The 23,991-nt window shown below is 40.5% G+C and overlaps 6 protein-coding genes and 1 long non-coding RNA gene across 7 annotated transcripts in view; 4 read left to right on the top strand and 3 right to left on the bottom strand.

Moving 5' to 3' along the window:
* Positions 1 to 1,407: 1,407 nt before the first annotated feature.
* Positions 1,408 to 3,129, top strand: LOC103377859 (claudin-3-like). Its single transcript, XM_008308827.3, has one exon. It carries the CDS (start codon positions 1,561 to 1,563, stop codon positions 2,215 to 2,217), a length of 657 nt encoding a protein of 218 aa, XP_008307049.1. The 5' UTR covers positions 1,408 to 1,560; the 3' UTR covers positions 2,218 to 3,129.
* A 542-nt stretch (positions 3,130 to 3,671) lies between these two features.
* On the top strand, positions 3,672 to 5,766 carry LOC103377858 (claudin-3-like). Its single transcript, XM_025055185.1, has 2 exons — positions 3,672 to 4,418; positions 4,698 to 5,766. The coding sequence occupies exons 1-2, from the start codon at positions 3,993 to 3,995 to the stop codon at positions 5,151 to 5,153; spliced, it is 882 nt and encodes a 293-aa protein (XP_024910953.1). The 5' UTR covers positions 3,672 to 3,992; the 3' UTR covers positions 5,154 to 5,766.
* Positions 5,767 to 7,541: 1,775 nt separating this feature from the next.
* LOC103377856 (volume-regulated anion channel subunit LRRC8A-like) lies at positions 7,542 to 11,639 on the bottom strand. The gene is made up of 2 exons (XM_008308825.3): positions 9,627 to 11,639; positions 7,542 to 9,200 (listed from the first exon to the last, which is right to left on the bottom strand). Exons 1-2 carry the CDS (start codon positions 11,637 to 11,639, stop codon positions 8,940 to 8,942), a joined length of 2,274 nt encoding a protein of 757 aa, XP_008307047.1. The 3' UTR covers positions 7,542 to 8,939.
* A 1,146-nt stretch (positions 11,640 to 12,785) lies between these two features.
* LOC103377855 (THAP domain-containing protein 5) lies at positions 12,786 to 17,750 on the bottom strand. The gene is made up of 5 exons (XM_008308824.3): positions 17,538 to 17,750; positions 16,391 to 16,568; positions 15,128 to 15,921; positions 14,559 to 14,745; positions 12,786 to 13,722 (listed from the first exon to the last, which is right to left on the bottom strand). Exons 1-5 carry the CDS (start codon positions 17,609 to 17,611, stop codon positions 13,624 to 13,626), a joined length of 1,332 nt encoding a protein of 443 aa, XP_008307046.1. The 5' UTR covers positions 17,612 to 17,750; the 3' UTR covers positions 12,786 to 13,623.
* Positions 17,751 to 18,409: 659 nt separating this feature from the next.
* Positions 18,410 to 20,592, top strand: opa3 (outer mitochondrial membrane lipid metabolism regulator OPA3). The gene is made up of 3 exons (XM_008308822.3): positions 18,410 to 18,424; positions 18,642 to 18,863; positions 19,282 to 20,592. The coding sequence occupies exons 2-3, from the start codon at positions 18,722 to 18,724 to the stop codon at positions 19,611 to 19,613; spliced, it is 474 nt and encodes a 157-aa protein (XP_008307044.1). The 5' UTR covers positions 18,410 to 18,424; positions 18,642 to 18,721; the 3' UTR covers positions 19,614 to 20,592.
* On the bottom strand, positions 20,284 to 20,990 carry LOC112486965 (uncharacterized). Its single transcript, XR_003049603.1, has 2 exons — positions 20,608 to 20,990; positions 20,284 to 20,563 (listed from the first exon to the last, which is right to left on the bottom strand). It is a non-coding gene; the product is annotated as an uncharacterized LOC112486965 (long non-coding RNA).
* A 92-nt stretch (positions 20,991 to 21,082) lies between these two features.
* Positions 21,083 to 23,991, top strand: part of LOC103377853 (heterogeneous nuclear ribonucleoprotein U-like protein 1) — a 10,051-nt gene continuing 7,142 nt past the window's right edge. The window contains 5 exon segments of the mRNA XM_025055184.1: positions 21,083 to 21,131; positions 22,369 to 22,621; positions 23,056 to 23,276; positions 23,312 to 23,435; positions 23,690 to 23,958. Coding sequence (XP_024910952.1) covers positions 21,129 to 21,131; positions 22,369 to 22,621; positions 23,056 to 23,276; positions 23,312 to 23,435; positions 23,690 to 23,958 — 870 coding nt within the window. The 5' untranslated portion in view covers positions 21,083 to 21,128.

Genomic DNA, 23,991 nt, shown 5'->3' with positions numbered 1-23,991 from the left:
TTACTGACTCATACTGTCTTTGTGCAGCGATAGTATGACTCAGCATGAGTAGCAAAGCAGTCTGTCCGTCATCACAACAACACGGTGAGAGGACATCACAGGTCAGCTGGTTTTGTTTTATATTAGAGTACACACCGTTCACAGAACATAATAAAAATAGATTTCAAATCATCTGCAGAGCAAGATCAGACTTTGTCTTCATAAAATGGTCACTATTGTTTGAATTATAGAATTCCTTAGACCTGACGACTCCCACCGTGAAAGGTCAAAGGGCAGGGTGAAGTCGTCCTTTTCTTACATGCAGTTGGATCCAATTGTATCGCATCAAATATTTAAAAGTTTCATGCAAATCATTTTAAGAGAGAGAAGCCATCTGTTTAAGAGACGACATTATGTTAAACAATGATGGAGACCATTATTGCTATGGTGACCGACAACAGAAAAGAAGACTGTGTGTGTGTGTGTGTGTGTGTGTGGCACTACTTAAATATATAAATTCTATTTACAGTTTCCGATTTACTACCCCTGAAGTTCTTAATAAAAATAAAATCCTACTTTTAAACCTATTTTTTCACTTATGGGTGTTTTATAGTACAAATAGAATAAAATGTAGACTTTTTACTGTAATAGGTTTCAGCTGCAACACATCCAGCCAAATACTGAAAACATCATCTCCTGGGAAAATAAAAACGCAGGTTTTGTCATCATTTATATTTCTCGGAGGATATGTTGAGGATATGCTGACATGTTGCTAAGACACACCATATCAGAGATTAGTCGTTTACTCCTGTTATTCTTAGGAAGGAGATTTCCAGTGTATTTGGCTTGGCTCTCGTTGATAACTTATTTCAAATTTCTGTCTCCTCATGACAACAGAGCTAACATATGTTAAACCTGATGCCACTAAATGTTTGCTCTAGTCTGCAGCAGAAACTCCTAAAAAAAAAAAAATCTACGCTGTAATATTTCTTACTCACATCAACTGCCACCACTGCCTAGTTTAAGTTTAGTTTAAGTTTAACTGACATTATTCTTCTAACAACAAATCAAAAATCAAATCAAATGTAGTTTTCTTTTAAAAAGAAACAGATTTCAAAACCCAGTTATTTGCAGGTCAATGTTCAGCTCTGAGTCTTGAATTTTTCACAATTTTCATCCATACCAGAACAATAAGAGCAGCAGCAGTAGTGTGCCCAGTGTCCCTCACTCTCAATTATTCACCCACAGATCTTTAACATGTCAGTTACTCTTTAACCAGCCCAGACCTCAGATACAGAGCTTTTGTTTACTCTTCCCCTCACCCAAACAGGTGTCAGCGCTACCGGAGTTGCCAAAGTTAAATGATTAAGCTGAGGCCACGTACATGCCAAGGCCTTTTCATGTCGTTAAAACAAGGAGGGACGGAGGACATTTTAATATCTTCCCTGGCCAATGACGACGCAACTCCACCTTCTGCATTAGAGGAGAGCTGTGCGTATATCGTGCGACGAACTCTCCAGGAGGCATTGACTCGACTGCTGTCGTCTGCAGAAATACAGGAGACCGTCACGTCACGCAGATATGCCTTCGGTGGGATTAGAGATACTCGGTGTGATTCTCGCCGTGCTGGGATGGTTATCAGCCATCGTGTCCTGCGCGTTGCCCATGTGGAGAGTGTCGGCTTTTATTGGCGTGAACATAGTCACGGCGCAGATCACCTGGGAAGGGATTTGGATGAACTGTGTGGTCCAAAGCACTGGTCAGATGCAGTGTAAAATCCACGACTCAATGTTGGCCCTCAGTGCTGACCTTCAGGCGGCGCGTGCTCTTAGTATCATCTCCATTGTGTTGGGTGTTATGGGAGTCCTCGTGGCCATCATGGGGGCCAAGTGCACCAACTGTGTTGACGAGGATGCGGCCAAGGCTCGCCTGATGATCGCTGCAGGTGTGGCCTTCGTCTTGGCCTCTCTGACCCAGCTGATTCCTGTGTCATGGTCTGCACACACAATCGTCATGGAGTTCTACAGCCCGGTCATTCCTGAGGCTCAGAAGAGGGAGATCGGTGCAGCTCTGTACCTGGGCTGGGCGGCAGCTGCGTTCCTGCTCCTTGGAGGCGGCATCCTCTGCTCCAGTTGCCCTCCACAACCTGAGAAGAAGTACGGGCCTCCCTCGAGGATAATGTACTCAGCAACAAGGTCCAACGCCCCAAGCGGAATCAACAGGAGAGACTATGTATGAACTGGCACCTGACGTTTTGATGGGAGACAACAAGAACTCAAGCGGTTTAATATTAACTAGTTTATTTCTACTGTATGGAATTTGCAAGGAACCTTTATTTTTGTGATGGTTTTGTGTTCGCACCAGTGTATGTCACCACTGAAGCCGCGGGGCTTCCAGAGGTAATGTAAGTGGCATGGTGCTGCCTTTTGTATATTATAAACCTAACTGTATGAATTATTGGTAGAATGAAGAAAACCAGTGAAATCCACCTTTTATATTGCTTTTGTGTTTTAAAACATCTGAGGCTGTGAGGCAGATTTTAACTCCTTTTTTCTGCAACACTTTTTTCTATTATTATTGTTTTAGATTTAGAATTTAGACTGATGTTTGGTTAAAAAAACATTATAGACTGAAACCTCAATGTTTCTTTTTCAGTTTTTGGAAACATTAACTGGTCTGTTTATTGACAAATACACAGTTTTGATGGGCCAGACTAAAGACAAATTCACCTTTTGTCAAATGAAAATCACATTTTTCAAACGTGTGTTCACTGTTTTTATCACAACACCCATTTACCTGCCACTCCCCCGCATGTCTGTTGGGTCCACAATAACAAGAAGCACTGCTTTGTCAGTTTGCTCACACTCTACTATCAGAGCTGGTCCTCCTAGACAATGGACCCATTTTTGTTTGATGAGGGGGGTGCATTGAGGGGCCGGGGGACACAGGGAAAGGCATTTCTGGGAAGACAGAAGGAATTTCAAGAGCACTCCGCCGACAGGTAGACTCATCAGAGGCCATCAAAGATAATTACATTGTTTGATGCAGCTCCTCTAATTCCTCACAAACTTCCACTGAAAGTATTTTTATTATTGTAAAGTTTAAAGAATGTTTTTTGTGTGTGTGACCAAATAAACTGTGTTTAATCTGTGAGTGACTTTTTTTGTTTTGTTCGGAACGTTAAATAAATGTTTTCACCACACGGAGGTGATAACATGATGAGGAGACTGGAGTTGGGCTCCAGATTCCTGTTTTAAGAGACAAAAAAAATAAATTTAATAAAAAAGTCAGGAAAACACCTGGACAGAAGTGTTGTAAACTGTGAATTACTTTTTATGGATAATTAATTTGTTGATCTGTCCAAATCTTAGATTTTCCGACCTACCTGCATTGGAATTCCATGGAAGATTAACTGGGTAAACTGAAAACACATGGACTGAAATACTTCAGAGACCTGCCCTAAAAGTTGGATAGTAATTCAAAGCTCATAATCCAGTTGGTATTTTTCAACTTTTGTGAAATATTTATTTTTGTATCCAAAGCAAAAACAAATTTAAAACAGTTTAAACAAAAACACTTGTTAATAGTTAATCATTTTTAATTAGTTTTCATTCAGACTTTCAGAGACATCATATTTAATAATAATTTAATAATAATAATAATAATAATAATAATAATAATAATAATAATAATAATAATAATAATAATAATAATAATAAGACACAAAAATGCTTCATCCCTGTTTAACTTTATTAATTTGATTGTAATATACAACCACACCTCCAGGTGTCAGTAAATCATACACAGGTGTCCTTCAACTGGACTCAAGGCCGTGTTCGAATAAAGTTGTTGAACTGTATTTATGAAAAAAGTAAAGTAAGTCGTACGTATGCTGGGCCTCTGGTTGATGTACTGACAGAAACTCAGTCGTGAAGGACCTCTTTGTGGTCAGACCAACTGGGAAGCTGGTCATGTAAGCTGAGCCTGCTCAGGTCTTTCCTCCCCATTCAGTGATGTCAGCTCATCCACCGGCTCCACCCCCTCCACCTGATCTGCCTTATAAAGGAAAAGTCAGCGCAACAGATCTTTACACCCTCGCGGATGCAAAGCCTGAAATTATCTTAATTACCAGTTGGGCCTCCACCAGGTCGACTCTTACCCTCTGCGGATCGTTTTTTTCTCAGCGCGCTCCTCAAAGGTCCAACACACATTTCAGCAGCAGCAGAAGACCAGAAAGACGTCTCAACATGTCTGCAGGACTGGAGTTGATAGGCATGTGCGTATGCATTTTGGGATGGATTATAGCCATTGTAGCATGTGCTCTGCCCATGTGGCGGGTGACGGCCTTCATTGGCAGCAACATTGTAACGGCTCAGATCATCTGGGAGGGCCTGTGGATGACCTGCGTGGTTCAGAGCACTGGTCAGATGCAGTGCAAGGTCTACGACTCCATGCTGGCTCTTTCCCAGGATCTCCAAGCAGCCCGGGCCCTCACCATCATCTCCATCCTGTTGGCTCTCCTGGCCGTGCTGGTTGCCATCGCCGGGGCCAAGTGCACCAACTGCATCGAAGAAGAAGCCTCCAAAGCGAGGGCATGTGCTCTGCCCATGGGGCGGGGGACGGCCTTCATTGGCAGCAACATTGTAACGGCTCAGATCATCTGGGAGGGCCTGTGGATGACCTGCGTGGTTCAGAGCACTGGTCAGATGCAGTGCAAGGTCTACGACTCCATGTTGGCTCTTTCCCAGGATCTCCAAGCAGCCCGGGCCCTCACCATCATCTCCATCCTGTTGGCTCTCCTGGCCGTGCTGGTTGCCATCGCCGGGGCCAAGTGCACCAACTGCATCGAAGAAGAAGCCTCCAAAGCGAGGGTGATGATCATCTCTGGTGTCCTGTTCATTATATCTGGAGTCATGCAGCTCATTCCAGTCTCCTGGACGGCCAACACCATCATCAGGGACTTCTACAACCCTATGCTCTCTGATGCCCAGCGCAGGGAGCTCGGGGCCGCCCTGTACATCGGCTGGGCGGGCGCTGCCCTCCTCATGCTCGGCGGCGGACTCCTCTGCTGCTCCTGTCCACCACGTGAAACCAGATACAACCCATCGAGAATGGCTTACTCTGCTCCACGGTCTGCAGGTGGCCAAGGGTTGGAAAGAAAAGACTATGTTTGAATGGATGAAGAGAAGAGACTCTCCACACTGGCCTGAGGGCACATCTGTCCGATGAACACAGAGACTCCGAGATGAAGGATGGAACTGAATTTTCCTGAAATGTTATATTAGAGAGCGTTTGGTGTTAGAGACTGAGGAAGTATGAAGAGTGATTTATTTTTACTTTTAAAGGACAGGAACAAACACTTTTAAAAACATATTACACTCATACACAGATACAAATTGTTCAATCTCAATCATTTGTTTTTTAAATAAATCTCTTGCTTTTTATTGTTTACAGCTCCATATTGTTACAACGAAGCATCACTGCGCTGTGTCAGCAACATTACAAAGCACTTTTGTGATAAACCAGTATCCAAAGCATTGTCTCAACAGTTTTATGTGCTTGTAAATACTGAAAATGTTAAATAGCTTGTCATGACCTTTGCGTATAACACTGTAATCGACACAGCCTTTGGTGCAGTGGGGTGGGGGTGGAGGTGGGGGCGGAGGGTGAGGACGTGGCAGAGAACTTTGAATGATTTTAAGTGTCCGTGGACAGTTTTTGTCTTTGTGTATTATGTCCCTCTGCTTTTGTTTTTCATTAAATGTGAACTTTTATATAAAAAAAAAACTTGTCTCATCTTGAATTATTCACTACTTTGTACCTTGTTATTGTTTCCAGTCAGGTTTGTGTAACAGCGTGAGTCAGTGAACTAACGGTTACTGAAATTAAGGTGCCAGGCACCTCTGTAAGACGAGCCTGACATTCAATCCAAAAGGCCACGTTACCTCCACCAGGCAATTTAACCACACATACTGTGAACAATTACCAACAGGGTCAGTTAACGGGCCGAGGTGAGAAGTATGAGCACACGGGAGTAGAACATATTTATTTATAGATTTATTTTTTAACCTCCTGATGTTAATAATTACTGAATAAAAAAATGTTTTCAATCTTCCTCTAAAGGTTTGTAGGACTGTTCATCTCATAGATGTTTAGAACATTTTCTCATCAACCTAACTAATTATCTGTGAATACTGACATATAATTGTGAAAATAATGCATTTTTTATACAAAAAGTACAGATCACAAAGTATTTTAAATAATTATGATATATAATAATGGTAAGAATAATGAGGATACTGTAACAAAAAAAGACCAAATCATAATGGTAATGTGAAAATACTGTAACCATACAGTCAAGATGTGTGTGCTGTGCTGCCTCCTGGGCTGATGAGCTCCACACCTCAGCACCACACTGAACCAGAGGGTGTGGGGTCTGGCTACATTTGTGTCTGTTTCTGGGATCCACCACTTGCCACAGCTCCATCACGTCCCCGACCTGGAAGAACTGCACAGTACGGTTGATAATCTTTGTTACTCCAGCTCACACTTTCAGGTCCGCCTGCCTTGAGCATCTTTAGGAGATACAGTATGTAACAAAGACGCACTCCATTAGAATTTGCTGGAGATAAAAGCCAAGATAGAATATAGAGGTCATAAAAATTAACTTAGTTTTTTTTTTAATGTTTCTGTGAAAATCTCAGCGAGAAAGGAATTTTAGGGAGTTAAAGATTGACAGCAGATAATAAAAATAAAGCAGTTGAAGTTACTGTGGGCAGGTTTGTGAGTTTCCCTCCTGCAAACTCGAAGCACTCATCATCCATTTTCTATTAGGAAGACATGAGTCAGACCCCTTTGTGTTGTTTCAGAGAAGCGTTTGTCGTCACTCCTGGTCTAAACAATGCATGGACTTCTCATCGTAAAAATAGGAAAGGTGCCGTATCACATTACTGTGTGTCTCAGGTCCCGTCTTGGTGTCACGTCTAACGGAAGACAGCTGGTCGACGTCTGGTCGTCGTCACAGTAACTTCACGAAAAATACATTTTGAATAAAAACAACTCCTCATCAATTGTGTGATATGTAGAAGTAAAAAAAATAAAAATAAAAAATGGTGGAAAATTTGTCTTTATAGATGTTTACACAAATGTTGTAAAATATAACTGTTGCCCTGTAATTATAATAATAATAATAATTAATAATAATAATAATAATAATAATAATAATAATAATAATTAATAATAATTAATAATAATAATATGCTGCCTAAGAAGGATCTTTGTGCATTGTGAAAATGAATTAATTAGTCTGCTACTTGTATAACATGTATGGCATTAATGCATTTTTTAAATTATATCCAAAAGAATAAAATATTGTTTAATAAATGTGTTAAAAAATAGCTATTGGAATATAATCATGATTTTTATTAGTTAGAGTTAGTTACTGTATTAGTATTTCTTTACCTCTAAAACACTGTCTCTAACAGTTTCTCTATGACAACCACAAGCAAAAACAACACATCTCAAACGTACTTTTGTGTAAGATAACGTGAGTCTAATTTTTATCAAACTTTGAATTGTTTACTTTTAAACTGTTATCTGGAGTGGTTCCTTCTGGTTTGAAAGATTATATTCCCGTAAAAACACGGTGTAAATCAGAGGATGTAGTAGAAACTAGATCTCATCAAATACCTGGTCATGGTCCACTGGCTCTGACCAAACTGTGGTCACATGACCGATACCGGGGAATGTGAAGGGCAGTTAGGTTGCCTGGCACCTGAAGTCAGAAAGAGAAAGCGGACCTCACCCCACCCCACCCCCCTTCCTAGCCCACTTGAAATAACAACCTTTCAGTGTCTACTGAGGGAGAACAGAAACTCCCTGAAGATTCTTAACTGATAAAAACAGGACAGTTTGACTCTTTGTTTTTGGTTTCTCATTTTTGAATTAATGCACGCAGGATATTTGGGTTAATGAAAACATTACTGTAACTTTTTGCCATTTCTCAAGCCTTACGGCTGGTCTGAGATTCCAGGTAACTGACTCAGGTCAGGTGACTTCTTCTTTGTTCATTGCCTGACTCATTGGCTGCAGGATAAAACCATAGAGAAAGTCCAGAACAGATGGACACACACACACAACACAGAGTTGCATTTTCTCATGTGAAAACCTATTCTTCAAAGAACAGAAACCCATTTATAAAGTTCTGGTTAAAATTAAGAGACAGATTTATACTCAAATGCCCTTAAACCTGTCTCCCTCCCTGGACATTCCTTGGCCGTGTCTGTCCAACAAGTTAGTGTGCAGCAGCTTAATGAGAAGAGGAGAGATGAGGTAACATTGAGATGAGGTCAGTGATAGCAGGGATTGTAAAAAAAGAAAGAAAAATTAACCAGCGAAAGCTTCAGAAAACTACCAGTGAACAGACATTCAAAAACCATATGAAGATAAATCAATTCCTGTGAAGTCTCATAACAAACATCACATGTGCTAAACAATCAGAGCCACAGCTGCGGAGGTGTTGATAAGGGATTGTTGCTACATTCCAGTTGACTATTTTGAAAAATAAAATGTTTCACACCTCAAACTAAAAAAAGACAAATCCAGGAAAATGTGCCAATCTTTGTTTAACTGCTTACTCAGAGCCAGGGATGGGCCAAATCCACACTTTTCTGTTAGAGGAGCCCATTATCAAGTTAGTTGAGGTTTTTTCTGCAAGCTTTCGTTTCAAATTGAACCATAAATTTGACATGGAATCATTGCTTCTTGAGCAAAGCTTTCTGACAGTAGTCAACAAAAAGTTCAAGAGCAGATGCAGAGGACACAGACGGACAGACAGACTTTGATTAATGTCACAAAAACAAATAATATAATGTGTTTAAATTCTGATGAGAAGATGAATTTAATATGAATATCCAGCATCAAATATCGAAGCATGAATTCTACTAATGTTCTGTCCGTCATCAGCTGTCCAAAATCTGCTCTCTGATTTCTGATGGCAGCATGTTGAACAGGTTCTCCTCCACCAACAGACCACTCCGCTTCAACAGACAACACTCTCCCAGCTCCACGGGCAGACGCTCCAGCAGGTTTCCTCTCAGCTCCAGCTCTGTCAACAGGGTGAGCTTATTGATGCTTGACGGTAACGACAGTAGGCAGTTTTTCCCCAAATAAAGAGATTGGAGCTTTTTACAGTCGAACAGTTCTGGGGGCAACGTCTCAATCTGGAGGAGGAGGAAGAGGAAGATGGAATTTATAAGAAAAGAAAAGAAAAGAAAGTTAGCTGTTGATATTGTTGTCATAGTTACTGAATAAAATACAAAAACAACCAACTATAGTAATACAGTCGCCCCTCGCTGTATTGCGGTTCGGCTGTTGCGCCCTGAGTGCATTGCTGTTTTTAATATTTTAAACGTATCCTTAATTAAAAAAACATTTTGTAACATACATACAGGCTATTGTCAGATATAAACCTGTAGGTAGGGGTAAATGAGATTTGTGAAAGTTTTGTTACATTTTGTTTTTACCCAAGATGCCTCCGAAAGGGTTCCTAAAGGCTAAATCATTTATGTCAGTCATTTGACATCTAATCATTTGTGTTAAAATTCAAATAAGTCTACATCTATGTAGCCAAACCGACCGACTCCTACCATGTTTGCTGTCACCGCAAAGTGCTGCAGTCTCTGCAGGCAGCCTACGTTAGCGCTGATGCTCATCAGCATATTGTGACTCAGGTCTAAGAGGCGCAAGTTCTGACAGAAGAAAAGTTCTTGGGGGATTTTCTCAATCTTGTTGTTGTTCAGATAAAGCCTCTGCAGTCTGGACAGTGATCCAATCTGGATGGGTATGTGGACGATCTTGTTGTACCACAGTTTGAGGCACACCAGCCACTTCAGGTGCTGGAAGCCAATGATGGCATCTATGATGGTCAGGTTGTTGCCCCGTAGGTCGAGCTCGCGCAGGTCACGGACACTGATAATGGCGTGAGGGATCTGTTCGAGGTTGCATTCAATCAGCTCGAGTTCCTTCAGGTGCTCGACGGAGTGAAGGAATTGCACGGAAAAGGACTTCCTCATGTTGATCAGGTCCATCAGCTTGGTGCCGCTGTTTTTGATGGAGAGCTTCTGGAGGTGCGCACACACCTCTAACAGAGCCAGGGGCAGTTTGGTGAGTTTGTTGGTCAGATAAAGCACTTTGAGCATTTTCAGCTCTCTCAGCATATCAATGACAGAGGTCAGGTGACTACCCAGCGTACCGGTAAGGTGCAGCTCGTGCAGGTTCTTCAGGTGGTACATCCACCTGGGAATCTCCTTGATGTGGGTGAACGTGACGTGCAGTGTTCCCAGCTTTTCGCCCAGAAAGGACAGGGCTGGAGGATCGATTTTGGTCGGCGTGTGGTAAAGCCACACCTCCGTCAGGTTTGACAGCTGGATGACCATGGGTGGTATCAATATGTCACGCATGAACTCCAGCTTCAGCACTTCCAGCTCTTTGAGTTCAAACACAGTGTTTGGGATTCCGGCAAGTTTGAAAAGATGCAGCTCCAGCTTGTCCTCTACGTTTTTGGTGATGTGCTGACTCAGCTTCTCCAGCTTCCACTCGTTGTCCAAGTTCATCTGTTTCAGTTTCTTCTCACTGACCTCTGACAGAAACACAGCAAAGCGATCCGTGTAGAGAGGATTGTATTGATCTATGAGGTGTAGCATGAAGGCAAAGTCGTTCACCATGTCGGGGATGTCACTGTAGCTGCTTTCTTCCCGCGTTGTCTCGAAAGAGTACGATTTGAGGGAGCGAGTGCACATCCAGTAGAGGGTGTACAAGCAGCTCAGGAAGCACAGCACTCCCAGAATGATGTAAGCCCAGGCCAAAATCTTGTAAGAGTTGGCTAAAGTGTAAATGCAGGTAAACGCACTGTATCCTGCGATATTTTCCTCACATATCAAACTGAACTCAATGAAGTCCACGTAGTAGATTGGGTAGATGATGATGAGGAGAATGTCAGTTATTTTGACCACGGTCTGCCATATGTAGACCGTGTATATCGTATCACCCTTCTCCACTTTGATTCTGTACTTCTTCACCTTCTCAAAAAGAGCCTTCGCCTGCTCGCCGTCCTTTTTGCACAAGACGTTCGCCTCAATCCTGGGCTTCGCTCCATCGTCCCTCATGTCGGCGGCTTTTCCAAAAGACTTGGGATTGCTCTCCCCCACCATGGTCTCGGACAGAGCCCTGGTTGTCCAGGGGGAGTCGTCGCACTTGAGAAGGATGGTGACGAAGTTCTCCAATGTTGAGCTTGTGCTCAAAATTGTGAACAAGAACTTGCCGCAAGCCATGAAGACAATGGTGTGGACAAACATCAGATAGGGGAAATATTTAGCGAACCAGTGTAATTTCTTCTCGTAGCAGAAGGCACTGCTGTATTTGTTGCGCGAAGCTATGCGATGTTTCTGATAAACCATGGTTATGTTTGTGGTGGCCAGGGCCTTGCATTGCTTGATGTTCACCCACTTGCAGGGCAGACAGGTCATGCTCTCACGTGTGACTTGCAGATAAATACCAAAGACAGCGATGATCATCATAAACACTGAGATGTAGTCGGTGAAGACGTCCCACCAGGGTTTCAGGATGTGCTTGTCTGGCTTTGTGCTGATGGTTGGGAGCATGATTCATCTGGACGGGAGACCGACAATAAAGCAGAGTTGATGCACTTGTTTTCCTTTCTTCCTTGTTGTTATTGTGCTGAAATAGGCAAATAGTAAGCATTTACTATTTCTTCACTTTTGGCCTTTAAGATAAAAGGAATCAGCGTTTGCCTGTCTTTGATGCTTTTTGTACATACGTGTCTTGTTTAGTCAGTCATCAGAACATATTGGCTGTTGAGGAAGGAAAGGTTAACAGAACTGGGGTTCATTTATTTAGAACAGGAATATCAGCAGGCTCCGGCTTCATTCTCTCCACTATTTCTGAGTGCATTTGCAGAACAAATGTTGAATCTTGTAAACTGAATCAAAAAGTTTATTCTACTAGAAAAAGAACAAAAATATAGTGATGTTTTAAGGGGGGGGGGGGCGGCCTGACAGTTACCATAATGTTTTCTAAAGCAAATACAAATATAAATACAAACTATAGTTTTACAGCCCTAAAGGTCCTGGGTTACATCTTTGATTATTGAATGTCATCTACAATAAAGACACACATTTACTTGAAATGTGCAGAAACCTGTTGATCTAACAGGTTTAAACAGAATATTTCCGTGTTAAAGGTGAGAAACCAGTTGCTCAGGAAGACGTGACAGCATTCTTAACTGTCCTTTCAATCGACCAACTCTTTAACATTACATTCACAGTCCTCTGTTAGTCATGACCTGTGGGAGTGACTATCTCTGATGCCACCTAGTGGATACAAAGTTTGGTGAAGCCAAGGAACGCAGGCTTTTGGCAATAAAATCCTCAAACCCTTTTTACCCAAATGTATTAATTATATTCATAAATACACTGATAAATGACAATGTTTATGTTGTATTATATCATTGTATTATAACAAAAATAATAATTTTCTCAAAACAAGTGTGTGGATTAAGGGGCAGCTGGTATTTTTTATTCCAAGCTAAGCTTCTTCAGGACATTGGCATATGGGCAACTCGTTCAGGCTGGTGACGGGTACAAAGTTGATAGCGGTGGAACTGTATACCAGTGAAGATAAAAGGCCAGTTATCAGTACGCCGACAGGGTTGATCTGATCTCACAACTATAAGTCAGTAACAGTGGTTTTACAGCAGGGGTGACTACACACACAATAGTTTGAACCTATTAAGATGCACCGAGAAGCTTTTATTGCAGTATTTCTTGCTGCATGTAAAAACGAATTGTTACTAAAAAATACATGGAATATTTCAAGTGACTTCTTTTTGAACAAACTGAGCTTTTGTTAGCTTTGTTGTGTAAATATTGAACTAATAATGACATGAAACAAGTGTTCCAACTTTCCTGTTTAATCTGGGTGAAGGCTCAAGTTCAATTTTTTTAAAATAGTCCTACAAATGGAAAAAAACATGATTTCCAAATTTTATTTTATTTGATGAGAATAGCAGCAAAATCGTAGGAATATCAGTGATTTGAATTAATACCTGTGAATGTGTCCACATGGGGGGGCTCAACAGCAGTTTTATCTACAAACGATGTTAGCCCAGTGGTATGGAAACTACTGGACTAATGGAAGATTGTGTCACCACTGTGTTCCCTCATGGTGTTGGTGTGACAGTTAAGAGTGTCAACAATAAACAAAACTTTTATTTATCATCATGTTGTACAACGGCTGCTTTTCATTTCCTTAATTTCTAGCAGCCATAAAACAAAGATTACCCATAACCGGAGACCTTTTCAACCTTTTCAACCGAAAACGGCTGGTTGAAAGAGGGTCACCCATAACCTTTCATTAATACAATACATTCATTATTGAAAACATGTCGGCCCCGCCACCACACCAACATCCATCCACAGATCTACGTATCTTTAACAAAGGGCAATTAAGTAGTGCTCGGTTTACAACCGACATTTGTCACATTTGATTATTTTTCAAGGCACGACAGAAAAGCACCGATGCTCTGTTCCCACCGGAGCCTCACGGCTGGACCGAGGTGTGCATCGGTCAGTGGAGTGCAGTCAGGTACGCGGCGGCGTCCTCGTCATAGATGATGGCCACTGTCTCACCTGCATCAGTCAAGGCCGTGCTCGTCTGCACGTAGGCCTGGTGATAAATGGGGGAAAAGGAAAGGTGTCAACTGACAACACTACCAACCGCTGCACATTCACAACAGAGCAGACGAAAACAAACCTGTTTCACAATAAAGATTATTCAGAACTTCATATTTTTTGGTATAGATATCCTTAAAAGGACATTTAACCAATTAAAAAGTATAAAAGTGTGCTCCTGACTGCTTAAAGGTTGTTTTTTTTGTTTTGTTTTTTTTTTAAATCTCCTTGGTACTCTTTTTCCACCCTCACAAGATTTTCCATTGAGTATGCCATAAAAAATGTTTACTCCCATATCTACGATTGGCTGTGAGAATTTACTACTTGGCACAATGTGGTCAAGTATAATCATTTATGCTAAGCTAAAGTGCCTGTTTTTTTTTTAATATTTTGCTTTATCTCTGCCAGCTTTAATCTGCACTGAATAAATGTTGTAAATATTGTTTGACCAATTTTTACTCCTCCTCCTGCTTAGTGACAGCACCAACAAATCCCTTTTCTCTTCTATTTTTTCAATAATATTTTTACATGTAATATGTCACATCTCGCGGCCATATATGAAAAATATAATTCAATACAAATGTCTGGAGTGTAACTGTTTCCACTAATCAGTTTGTTAATGAACCCGATTTTAAGGTCAGCACCTTTAGAGTCAAGCACTAAAAGCCTCCTACTCCCTCACAGATAATGATAACCTCACAGTTTTTCTTTTTTTTCCAGACAATTGTGTTGCTTCATACTGAAGACTTCAGTATAAGTGTGTTTAACGGCTGTACTTCACCAAGACAACTATAAAGAACTGCAGGGTGAAACCAAACCAGAAGCCTGTACCATCTCCAGCAGTTGAAGCCGCTCCTCATTCAGCAGATTGTTTTGCCTCAGCTGGCTGACCGTGTTTTCCAGACCCATAAGCTTTTCCACATGTTGACGGTGTCTCTGCTGCAGAACTTTAACCTTCTTCTGCAGCTCAACCACCACAGTCTCCAGCTGCTGCTTATTCAAACTGTTCTTATGGTAGCTGCCCATGAAAAATAAAAGCAGAAATATCAGTAAAAAGCTGGAATGAGGAGTTATTTAGGTATTTTTGAAGAAACGTTTAATGTTATTTATTATTTAATAGAAACTCAGAGACTCTAATAAATTATAGAATAAAATATAGAATAACTTTAATTTCCACAGCCATGAAAGACCGAAATTATATATTACCAGATGTGGCGATATAAAAAAAAAAACAACATGATTAATTAACTCCAGCAACAGGGAAAATCAATTACATTATATTATTATGTCATAATATATTTTAGATTTTAGAAGTTCAGATTCGTTACCTTAACGAAACATCTTTTATTATGTGTGTCCACCACGGGGCTTATTCATATGAAAGTTCATTCACCACTCACCTGTGCTCCTCCAGCTGATGATCCTCCGACTCCATACTATCTTCGTCTGATTCACCATCATCTCCATTCCCCCCATTTGATTCCAGTCCTTCCCCCTTCACGACCACAGACGTCTGTGACGACGGAGTGTGTTTAGACACTATTGGCACTGTGGATGGGATGGGCTTAGGGCTTAGAGCCGACGACAGCACTGTATCTGGAGGAAACGCAAACCAGGTCGATGTTTCACTGGGGAAGACGTTTGGTATTGTCTCAAAATAGGCGATGACTTGGGTGGTGTAGGCTTGTTGGAGGTCAAGGAACTCCTCTGATGAAGGGGTCAGACCTTCCGCCTCCAGGTGGACCACTGTCTCATCTCTAAGGGTAGAGTTGTTTGTAAACCCCTCGTGGCGTGGTGTCAAAATGGCAACAGTGTTTACGTTCAGGAGCTCCTCTTGCCTGTCCATGACAGGACACTCAGCCACCAGTACTACCTCTGTGGTCTCTCCACAACTTTTGACATTGTTTTCTCTCTGGAAAAACTTTGCAGGTAATTTTCCCCCGATTTCAAAACCATGTGCTGATGCGAACATCACAGAGTACCCATCAACACTTAACTCTGGCAGACTGGTTTCAGACCTCTGCGATGAGTCCGCTGTGATCTCATACAGGTTTACTGTGTGCAGTGTGTTTTCAGCCTGAACAGCGTCGACAACTGTCATTCCGTCATCTGACACTGTCTGGCTTTGTTTGCAGTCTGAAGCTGTTCGAAGCCGCTTCGCCTCCTTCTCAGGTTCATCCATGGCTTTGCGTTTCTAGAAGCAAGCAAAGGTTTCTGTTTTATTATGGACAGTGTTATTATATTTTTATTATTGTCATTTTTTACATTTAAAAGATCCTGGTTTTATCCTGTTTTTTTTATCCTGTCTATTTAACCTCTGCCCTTGCTGCTGCTGCAACATGACAACTTCACCAGAGCTGGAGTTTAATCTAGTCTAATCTTTTTTTAAATTAAATTAATTTCTCCTACTTGTAAATGACCTTTAATTATACACACTAAAGCACCAAACTCATTAAAAACAACTACTTGAGTCAGAGACAGAATTACACTCATTTGTCTTGTCATTTGGAAACACAAGAGTAAATTCAAGGTTGCCAGATGTTTCCCTAAAAAGGTTGACTTGATGAAACTTGATGAAACATGACAATGATTGTGTGTGTGTGTGTGTGTGTGTGTGTGTGTGTATATATATATATATATATATATATAGTTACAATGTTTACCTCGTGGAAAATTGTTGGCACCGCGTCAGTCTCAAGGTAACGAATTCCCCATCTGACCTTGAAACACGAAGGTTCGAAATGTTCATTACAAATATACTGATGTCGAGAGGGAGTCCAGTTCTCTTGTCCCATGTTCTTCAGCCACTGCTGCAGCCGATCCTGGTCCTGTAGAGGGAACCTGGAAAATAAAGGTTAAAAAATGTGAGACGCCCATGACACTAATGCAACCATAACTTTATAACAGTACGTGTTATTTTTAAAGTGAACTCAACATATTTTGGCTTGGCACAGGTTAGTGTAGAGTGGAACTTAAAACGTATTCACGCTGTAAATAACACTGATGTGTAAAGAGATACATTCTAAGAACTTCTGTTTTTTGATTGCTGATTTAAAAAGGAGTAAATCTGTTAAGTCAACTACAGAATACAAATGACTGATAAAGTATTAAGTAGATAACCTGAGGACATTTATGACTGTTTTGATCTAATTTGTTCAATGTGAACTGCAAAACACAACAAACGCCACAGCTGATTTTAAAATAACATAAATCCATTGAAATCTGTATTCTTTGCGAAAAGCTTATACTAGCTACGATTATCTTTAAATTGACATATTGTCTTTACTGTATTAAAATTTCAATTTGAAACTCTTTTGATCATTATAACCCATATTAAAATGTATTTACTTTTCGTCTTGGGAACATTCACGCGTTGTTCCCAACACCTAACTTTGGTCGAAAAGTAAGGTAAGGTAAAAACTGTACGCCCAGCCTCACTACTAGAGCTTATCTGTAAATGTTTAACCCGAAGTTTTAAAAAAAAACCGTTATGAGATTATATTCGAAACATTTACATGCAACGACTAGGCCTTTATCGAAACTAATCATCGGGAACCTCCTTCTCAGAAGGCTCTGTCTGTACGTTTCGATTTAATCAGGACGATTGAAAACAAACCCAATCAAAGTCAACATGAAATGTCTTGTCCAAACATAAAACTCGATGGTAAAATAACAAACGACGTGTCATTTCCTGATAGTTTTAAAGGAGCAAACGAGGCGAGTGGTTCTTCCTTGAAAACACAGTACATGACACCTCTGTCAATTTCGCCATAGATTGAACATAAAAGTCCAACTTTGTTGACATCCTACTTGTAGAAGCTTTTCCTCTCGTTACTACTTCCTGAGTCATTCTTGCAGTTTGGTACAGAGCAGTGTTTCGGCATCTCAAGTTTTGCTGCCGTCGTTCCTCGGTTACTGAGTGCGTGTCCAGTTGAGTTCACAACAAGGTGAAACTCGTGCTGCTGTTGCAGCTGTGTTGTCAACGGCGCCTTGGTGACGTCGGGCGATCAGCTGTTCCGCTCTGTGGCGTCACACAAGCGCGACGGTGACAATGCAGCTCGTAGTATTTAAACCGTAAATAAAAAGCTTATGTAAAGCGACGAGTTGTTTAAGAAATAAATCGAACTAATTAAGTTTTCAGGGTTGTCTGATTACCTTTGTTGTTGAATGTGTTTTATCATGAAACAGTTATGATATTGCTGTCAGAACAATAACGTGACTAAACAAAATCAAAACACAAAACAGCCGATAATATTTCCCAAACGCTTTTATTCACACTCGTTTTTCCAATAACAAATTTCATTACTTTTCCAAACGTAAATATAAACGCTCACATTACAGTATACACATGGAAACTGGTTAGTTGAAACGATTAATACAAATTAGTATGTCTTGTAAAAAGATTATTATTTGAGTGGGTTTTTAGTTTGTACATTCATCAACTTTAACTTTTCTCTGGGACAGGAACAAGAACTATCAGGACTCCATTAAAAACAGCCTGTTTGCCTTTGATATGTACACGTACAGTTGTAGCAAACACCCTGTAGCATTGGTCTGCCTTAGATCTTTGTTCTTTTGCGTTTGATAGTGTTTTAGTGTTGAAAGTGTTTTTTCACGTTGAAAATGAACACCAAAAAAAATTACTATAATGTGGCGCTTTTGGCCATTGGTGTGGAACCCCAGGGTTCACTTCCAGGGTAAGTTCGAATCCCGGTTAGGGCGGTTGATACCTTCCAGTGGACTCACCACCCGCAAGAAGGTTTAGGGGGGTTGGTACGGTGCAATGTGATTTAGGTGGCGACAGCTGCCGCGTCGACCTGGTAACGGATAAGCGGATAGATGGATGGATGGATGGATGGAATGACTATAATTATTTTTAACAGAACCTAATCCGATTATGGTTCGTACCACTAGGTGGCAGTAATGCACCCATTGGCTTTTCAGCAACTGTCATTGAAGTTGCGTGAAGAAGAGGTGACAGCGCTTCCGCCAAGATGGTCGTTGGTGCCTTTCCCATTGCCAAGCTCCTCTACCTGGGAGTGAGGCAGATGAGCAAGCCTGTGGCAAATCGAATAAAAGCGGGAGCTCGGAAGAGTGATTTCTTCAGGAACTACGTCTGTCTGCCGCCTGCACAGTGTGAGTAACCGATGTTAAAGTTGCCAGTGACCGCTAATTCTGTCTCCGACACCCGGAATATAGCTGGACTGTATAAGCAAAACTAACCAATGACGGGGAAGCTGTCAGGGCCGCATAACCAATAGTCTTCATGGTATTGTATGGTAAACCAATAGCATTCTGTAGAGGGCGATAAGAGGGCGGGTCTGGTTTGTCATTGAGCAGGTTGCGCTATATATTCTTAGCTGGTTTTATCAAGACAGGACACTGAGGGCAATCTGGATATGGCTACACCCTTAAGTCATGTGGGTTGTTGGGTGGAAACAGCACAACCTCATTGCTGCCCAGTGTCAATTAAAGATCTATTTTACAGCTTATTCACGATAGGGATGTACACTTAATTTTCATTCTTTTATGTGTTGTCTGCTTCTCTTTGCAGTTTACCACTGGATTGAAATGAGAACAAAGATGCGGATAATGGGTTTTCGGGGTTCAACCATTAAGCCTCTGAATGAAGAAGCAGCTGCAGAGCTGGGTGCAGAGTTGTTGGGAGAAGCAATCATCTTTCTCATCGGAGGTGGTTGCATGGTGCTAGAATACACCCGGCAGTCTGTAAACTCTCGCCGCAAAGAGGACGAGTTGAATGAAACGATTCGAGACCTGCAAGTTCAGGTGGCGGAACTATCACTCACCACAGAGACTCTTGATGCTCGACTGAGAGAGTCCAACCGGCTGCTGCTGGCCATCCCTGCTGCCACTAACTCTAAATGAAAATGTTGGTTCCATTCTGTTTAGGGCAGCATTGTTTTGTGGTCAGTGTGTCAAAGAAAAACAGAATAGCAATATGTGACAGCTGTATGAACAACATGAGAATAAACCCTGGCTTTACACACTGTCTCCTAAACCCGTTAAGTTGGGTGGAAGGGGTGGACATGAGCATATCAGTGTGCTGTGGATTTGTGCGGTTTATTAACTCATGTAATGTTTGGTAAAAGGGAATCGCTGTGATATTCATAGGGGACTTCCTAATCCATTTTTGCATGTTGATTTTAGTAATCAACTGTTGATAAAGATTTTCATGACCCTGAAGTTAATATATTAAGTATCACTCCTTGTATATGACTATTCTTTTCAATCATCCCCTGAATCCTAAATTATGAAAATACAGATTGTCATGTTTTTGGCCTTTTTTCCCCATCACGAGTGGATTACATAGGACTGTATCAGTATGTCTTGTATGTATATTTTGAATCCTCTTTGTGATTCAGGACAAACTGAGTGTGGTAACATAAAAATGTGATCTCTGTTCATGAAATATGTGCCACACTTAATTAGTGTTTGTCTTGTGTTTGTCTTGAAGTGTTCTCATGTTCCTGGGTGTTATACAGTATGTGAGTGGTACACTCTACCTTATGGTCAGTTCCACATCATTTTTACATTCATGAACAACAAGGCTAGTTCTGTCTGTTTACTATTTAAGAAAAGTACTAAAGGAGAGTGTCAATCATTATTGGTCTCTGAAAAAGAAAATATATTTTTGGTTCCATCCATCCATTATCTACCGCTTATTCCTTTAAAGGGTCACAGTGGGCAATGAAGTGAATCTCAGCTGCCAATGTGTGAGGGCCGGGTACGCACTGGAAAATTCTCCCAGTCCATTGCATATAGAGACAACCATTCACGCTCACATTCACACCTATAGTGGTTTTACAGTGTCCAACCTAATCCTCTAAAAATATATAGTATATCATTTACAGTGTCCAACCTAATCCTCTAAAGAACAAACAAACAAATCATGTTTTGACAAATTGTCAAAATTGTGTTGTTTTTACCTGTCTGTAAAACAAAAGTAACGGTCCAAGGCATCAAACCACGGAACCCCTAGTGGGAGATGGGGAAAAAATAAATAAACGTTCAACCACAAGTTATATGTGCAAAACTTTCTCCAGAAAATATTTTTTCCTGTGTCCCTTTGGGGGCTCAGCACCAAATAAACATCTCTGTAAATGTAAAAGCAATGAATAAAACATTTGCTATATTTTCACCATGGCCGATGGCCAATCTCTTCAACAGCCATGTAAATGAAAATATATGCATAAAAACTCCTCTGTATGAATTTTAGTAAGACTTTGAACTTGCTTTGTTTTATACACATCTGTCCTTTGAAGTGATCTAACACCAGTTGGATTCACTCATCTGTAATCTAACCAGGGAAGGTATTGAAACATTACCAGAGGAAGAAACCTTTTTATTAAAAAAGAACAGGTACTGATGACCTAAGTCAGTATGGTAGGTCTGTCTAACTCGTAGGAACGTTTTAAAGGATTTAACAAGACTGCCCAGGTCCCAGGCTCATCAGTGAAATTTTAACCACATTTGGTTGTATTGTGCCAATTTTAATAATAGCCACAAAGTAATATTTAAGGCCAAACAAAGTATTTCATGTGTTCCCTAATCGAAAAGTGTTTTTAATTTACCAAAACATGTTTTTGGTGAAAGGGTTTATGGAAGGAATATGTAATATGTTGGTCAAACGTTTATATATACTGTATATAAGGAATATGTAATATGTTGGTCAAACGGATGGATGGATGGATGGATGTAAAAACCAAAATTGACGTACAAATCCAAAAACATAAAAAAACATTTTAATTATTAGGTTTTGGATTTATTTGAATTTAAGAGAGATGCAAATGAAAAATTATAGACAAATGTCAATTAATCAGGTCTATGAATAGAGAATGATAGAATTGCAATTTTCCATTTAAAATGGCATGCATCAAAAACAAGTAATTCATTTTTTTATCGCCTTCGCAACCATGGTGAAGAAATATGGGAAGAAAAGAAAAGAAATTGATACAGACAAAACTCAAAAAAAAAAAAAAATGCTAATGCGTTGATTTTATTTTATCGCCTAACCCCTACCGGAAGCACCAGTTTGATTATATCCGGTTCTAGTTTCTGTCGCTAGGAGGCAGTGGCGATCTTTTCAGTCCGCCATTACTGTTGACCCGCGCGAACTGGCGTGAGAAAAGGTAGGCCTTTGATACACTTTGGATTATTTTGTACATTAGCCATTTCAGAGGATATGCATTTTATGTATCTGTCTCCAATTAACGATATAAGTTGTACGCTGTTTGTAGGTTGCATTTTCTTTTAATAACGCTACTTGTCCTACGCGAATGAGCTTGACATTAGAAACGGCTCAGCTTAGGACGTTAGTAACGTTAGCCCCTTACAGACAATCCTATTTGCATATTGACCTCTCTGGAGTATTAAATAGCATAGTAACTTTCAACAAAAACGACGGAGATCAGTTAAATGCAAGCTCGGTTTCTGCATTTTATCTACTTAGATTTAAACACACGATGGGTTCTGCATTTTTAGCCTATCTCGGCTAACTTAGCCAACAAGCTAGTAGCATTCTTGGCAGAAGATGAGCGCGTAACTGATTCTATTTAAAAGTAGATGGCACTCTGTTGTTTATGGTATCGCGTTAACATTAGTTTATCTTTATATCCTCCAGGCTATTAAACAAGAAGGAGAAATCGGAACCACGATGAGCGTTGACGTGAAGAAACTGAAAGTAAATGAGCTGAAAGAGGAGCTCCAGCGACGTGGCTTGGAAACGAAGGGGTTGAAGGCAGATCTGGTGGAGAGACTGAAGGCCGCCATGGAGGCTGAAGCTGAGGCTGATGATGGTGCTCCAGAGTCCGGGGAACAAGAGCCTGAATACTGTCAGGATAACGAAGAAATGGAGGACACCCAAGAGGAGCAAGGTATGTGCTATTGATAATATACAGTATATATTTGAAAAACATTTAGCTCCTCATTGAATTTGATACTTTGTTATTCCACTTTACGAACTTTTGACTTTAAATCATATTGTTTGCATAACCTTTGTAGAAGGTGGTATCCTTTGCAAATTATTGATAAGACATTTCTTGTTAGTAACATGTATTTTTAAGTAAGTTTTGCAAAATGAATACTATTACACGTCGTTAAATGTGAACATAACATGATTTCCCTCTGTCCCAAGGAAAGTAATCAGATAATTGTGGTTTTGAACAAACAAACAAATTGCTTTTTTTTTTTTTTAAATGATTCTCATTTTTGCACTTCACCTGATCATATCACCTGATCACATGAATATATTTAACCTGCAGCCTTAGACTGCATTAATGTGCTTTGGGATTGTTTTTGCTGTTTGCAGCAGAGGTTGAGGAAGATGATAACGATGATGGGAATGGTGAAGGCCAATTCCCTGAAGAGGAAGACGAAGCCCGAGATTCGGGTGGCTACTATGAGGAAGAAGAGGCTGAAGGTGAACCCTACGACACTAATCAAGCTTCTGACATGGGTCAAAGCATGCCAGACTTCACTGCAGATGAGGATATAAACAAACCTGCTGAGGATATACACAAACCTGCTGAGGATATAACAAACCTGCTGAGAACAAACCTGCTGAGGATATACACAAACCTGCTGAGGATATACACAAACCTGCTGAGGATATAAACAAACTAGAAGCAATGTCAGAGGAACAGCCTGAGACGGAGTTAAACTCAGAGGAGAATGTGGAGCCTAAACCAGGTGATTTTAGTGTGCCTAAATATAAGTTGTTTGACTTTACTTCTAATATCATCATAATGTAATCATAACATGTTGACAATACAGTTGTCAACATGTTATGATTTGACAATAAAATTGGCTTTGACTTTTATGTTTTGATCTATTTAAAAAAAAACACCCCCTACAGGTCTACATTAAACATTAATATGTGTGTACACTTGAATTCTCACATGAAATCACATAACTGTTTGCTGAAATTATCTGTTTCTCTCTAGATGTAGACATTAAAGTTGAGATTAAAACTGAAGAAGAGGAGAACGAGTCTGTTCCTTACAGAAATCAGGATATTGAAGAATCAGAACAAAAGCCAGAGTCCGATAGCTCTGGTCCAACCGATCAGGTCAAAGTGGAAGGTGATAGAGGGGGACAATACAGCCGCAAGAGGCCACACGAGGACAACAGAAGTTACGGCTATTATGAGCATCGTGAGGAAAAAAGGTTAGCAGAACCAAAGTGCAGTTTTTTGTTTTTTTCTTCGTAATGTGTTCACCCACATCAACTTGTCTTGACATATGTT

Source organism: Cynoglossus semilaevis, chromosome 4 (assembly GCF_000523025.1).
Source record: "Cynoglossus semilaevis isolate Cse_v1.0 chromosome 4, Cse_v1.0, whole genome shotgun sequence".
NCBI lineage: Eukaryota > Metazoa > Chordata > Actinopteri > Pleuronectiformes > Cynoglossidae > Cynoglossus > Cynoglossus semilaevis.
Note: the sequence above shows the minus strand (reverse complement) of the source record. Positions and strands in the feature narration are given on the sequence as shown.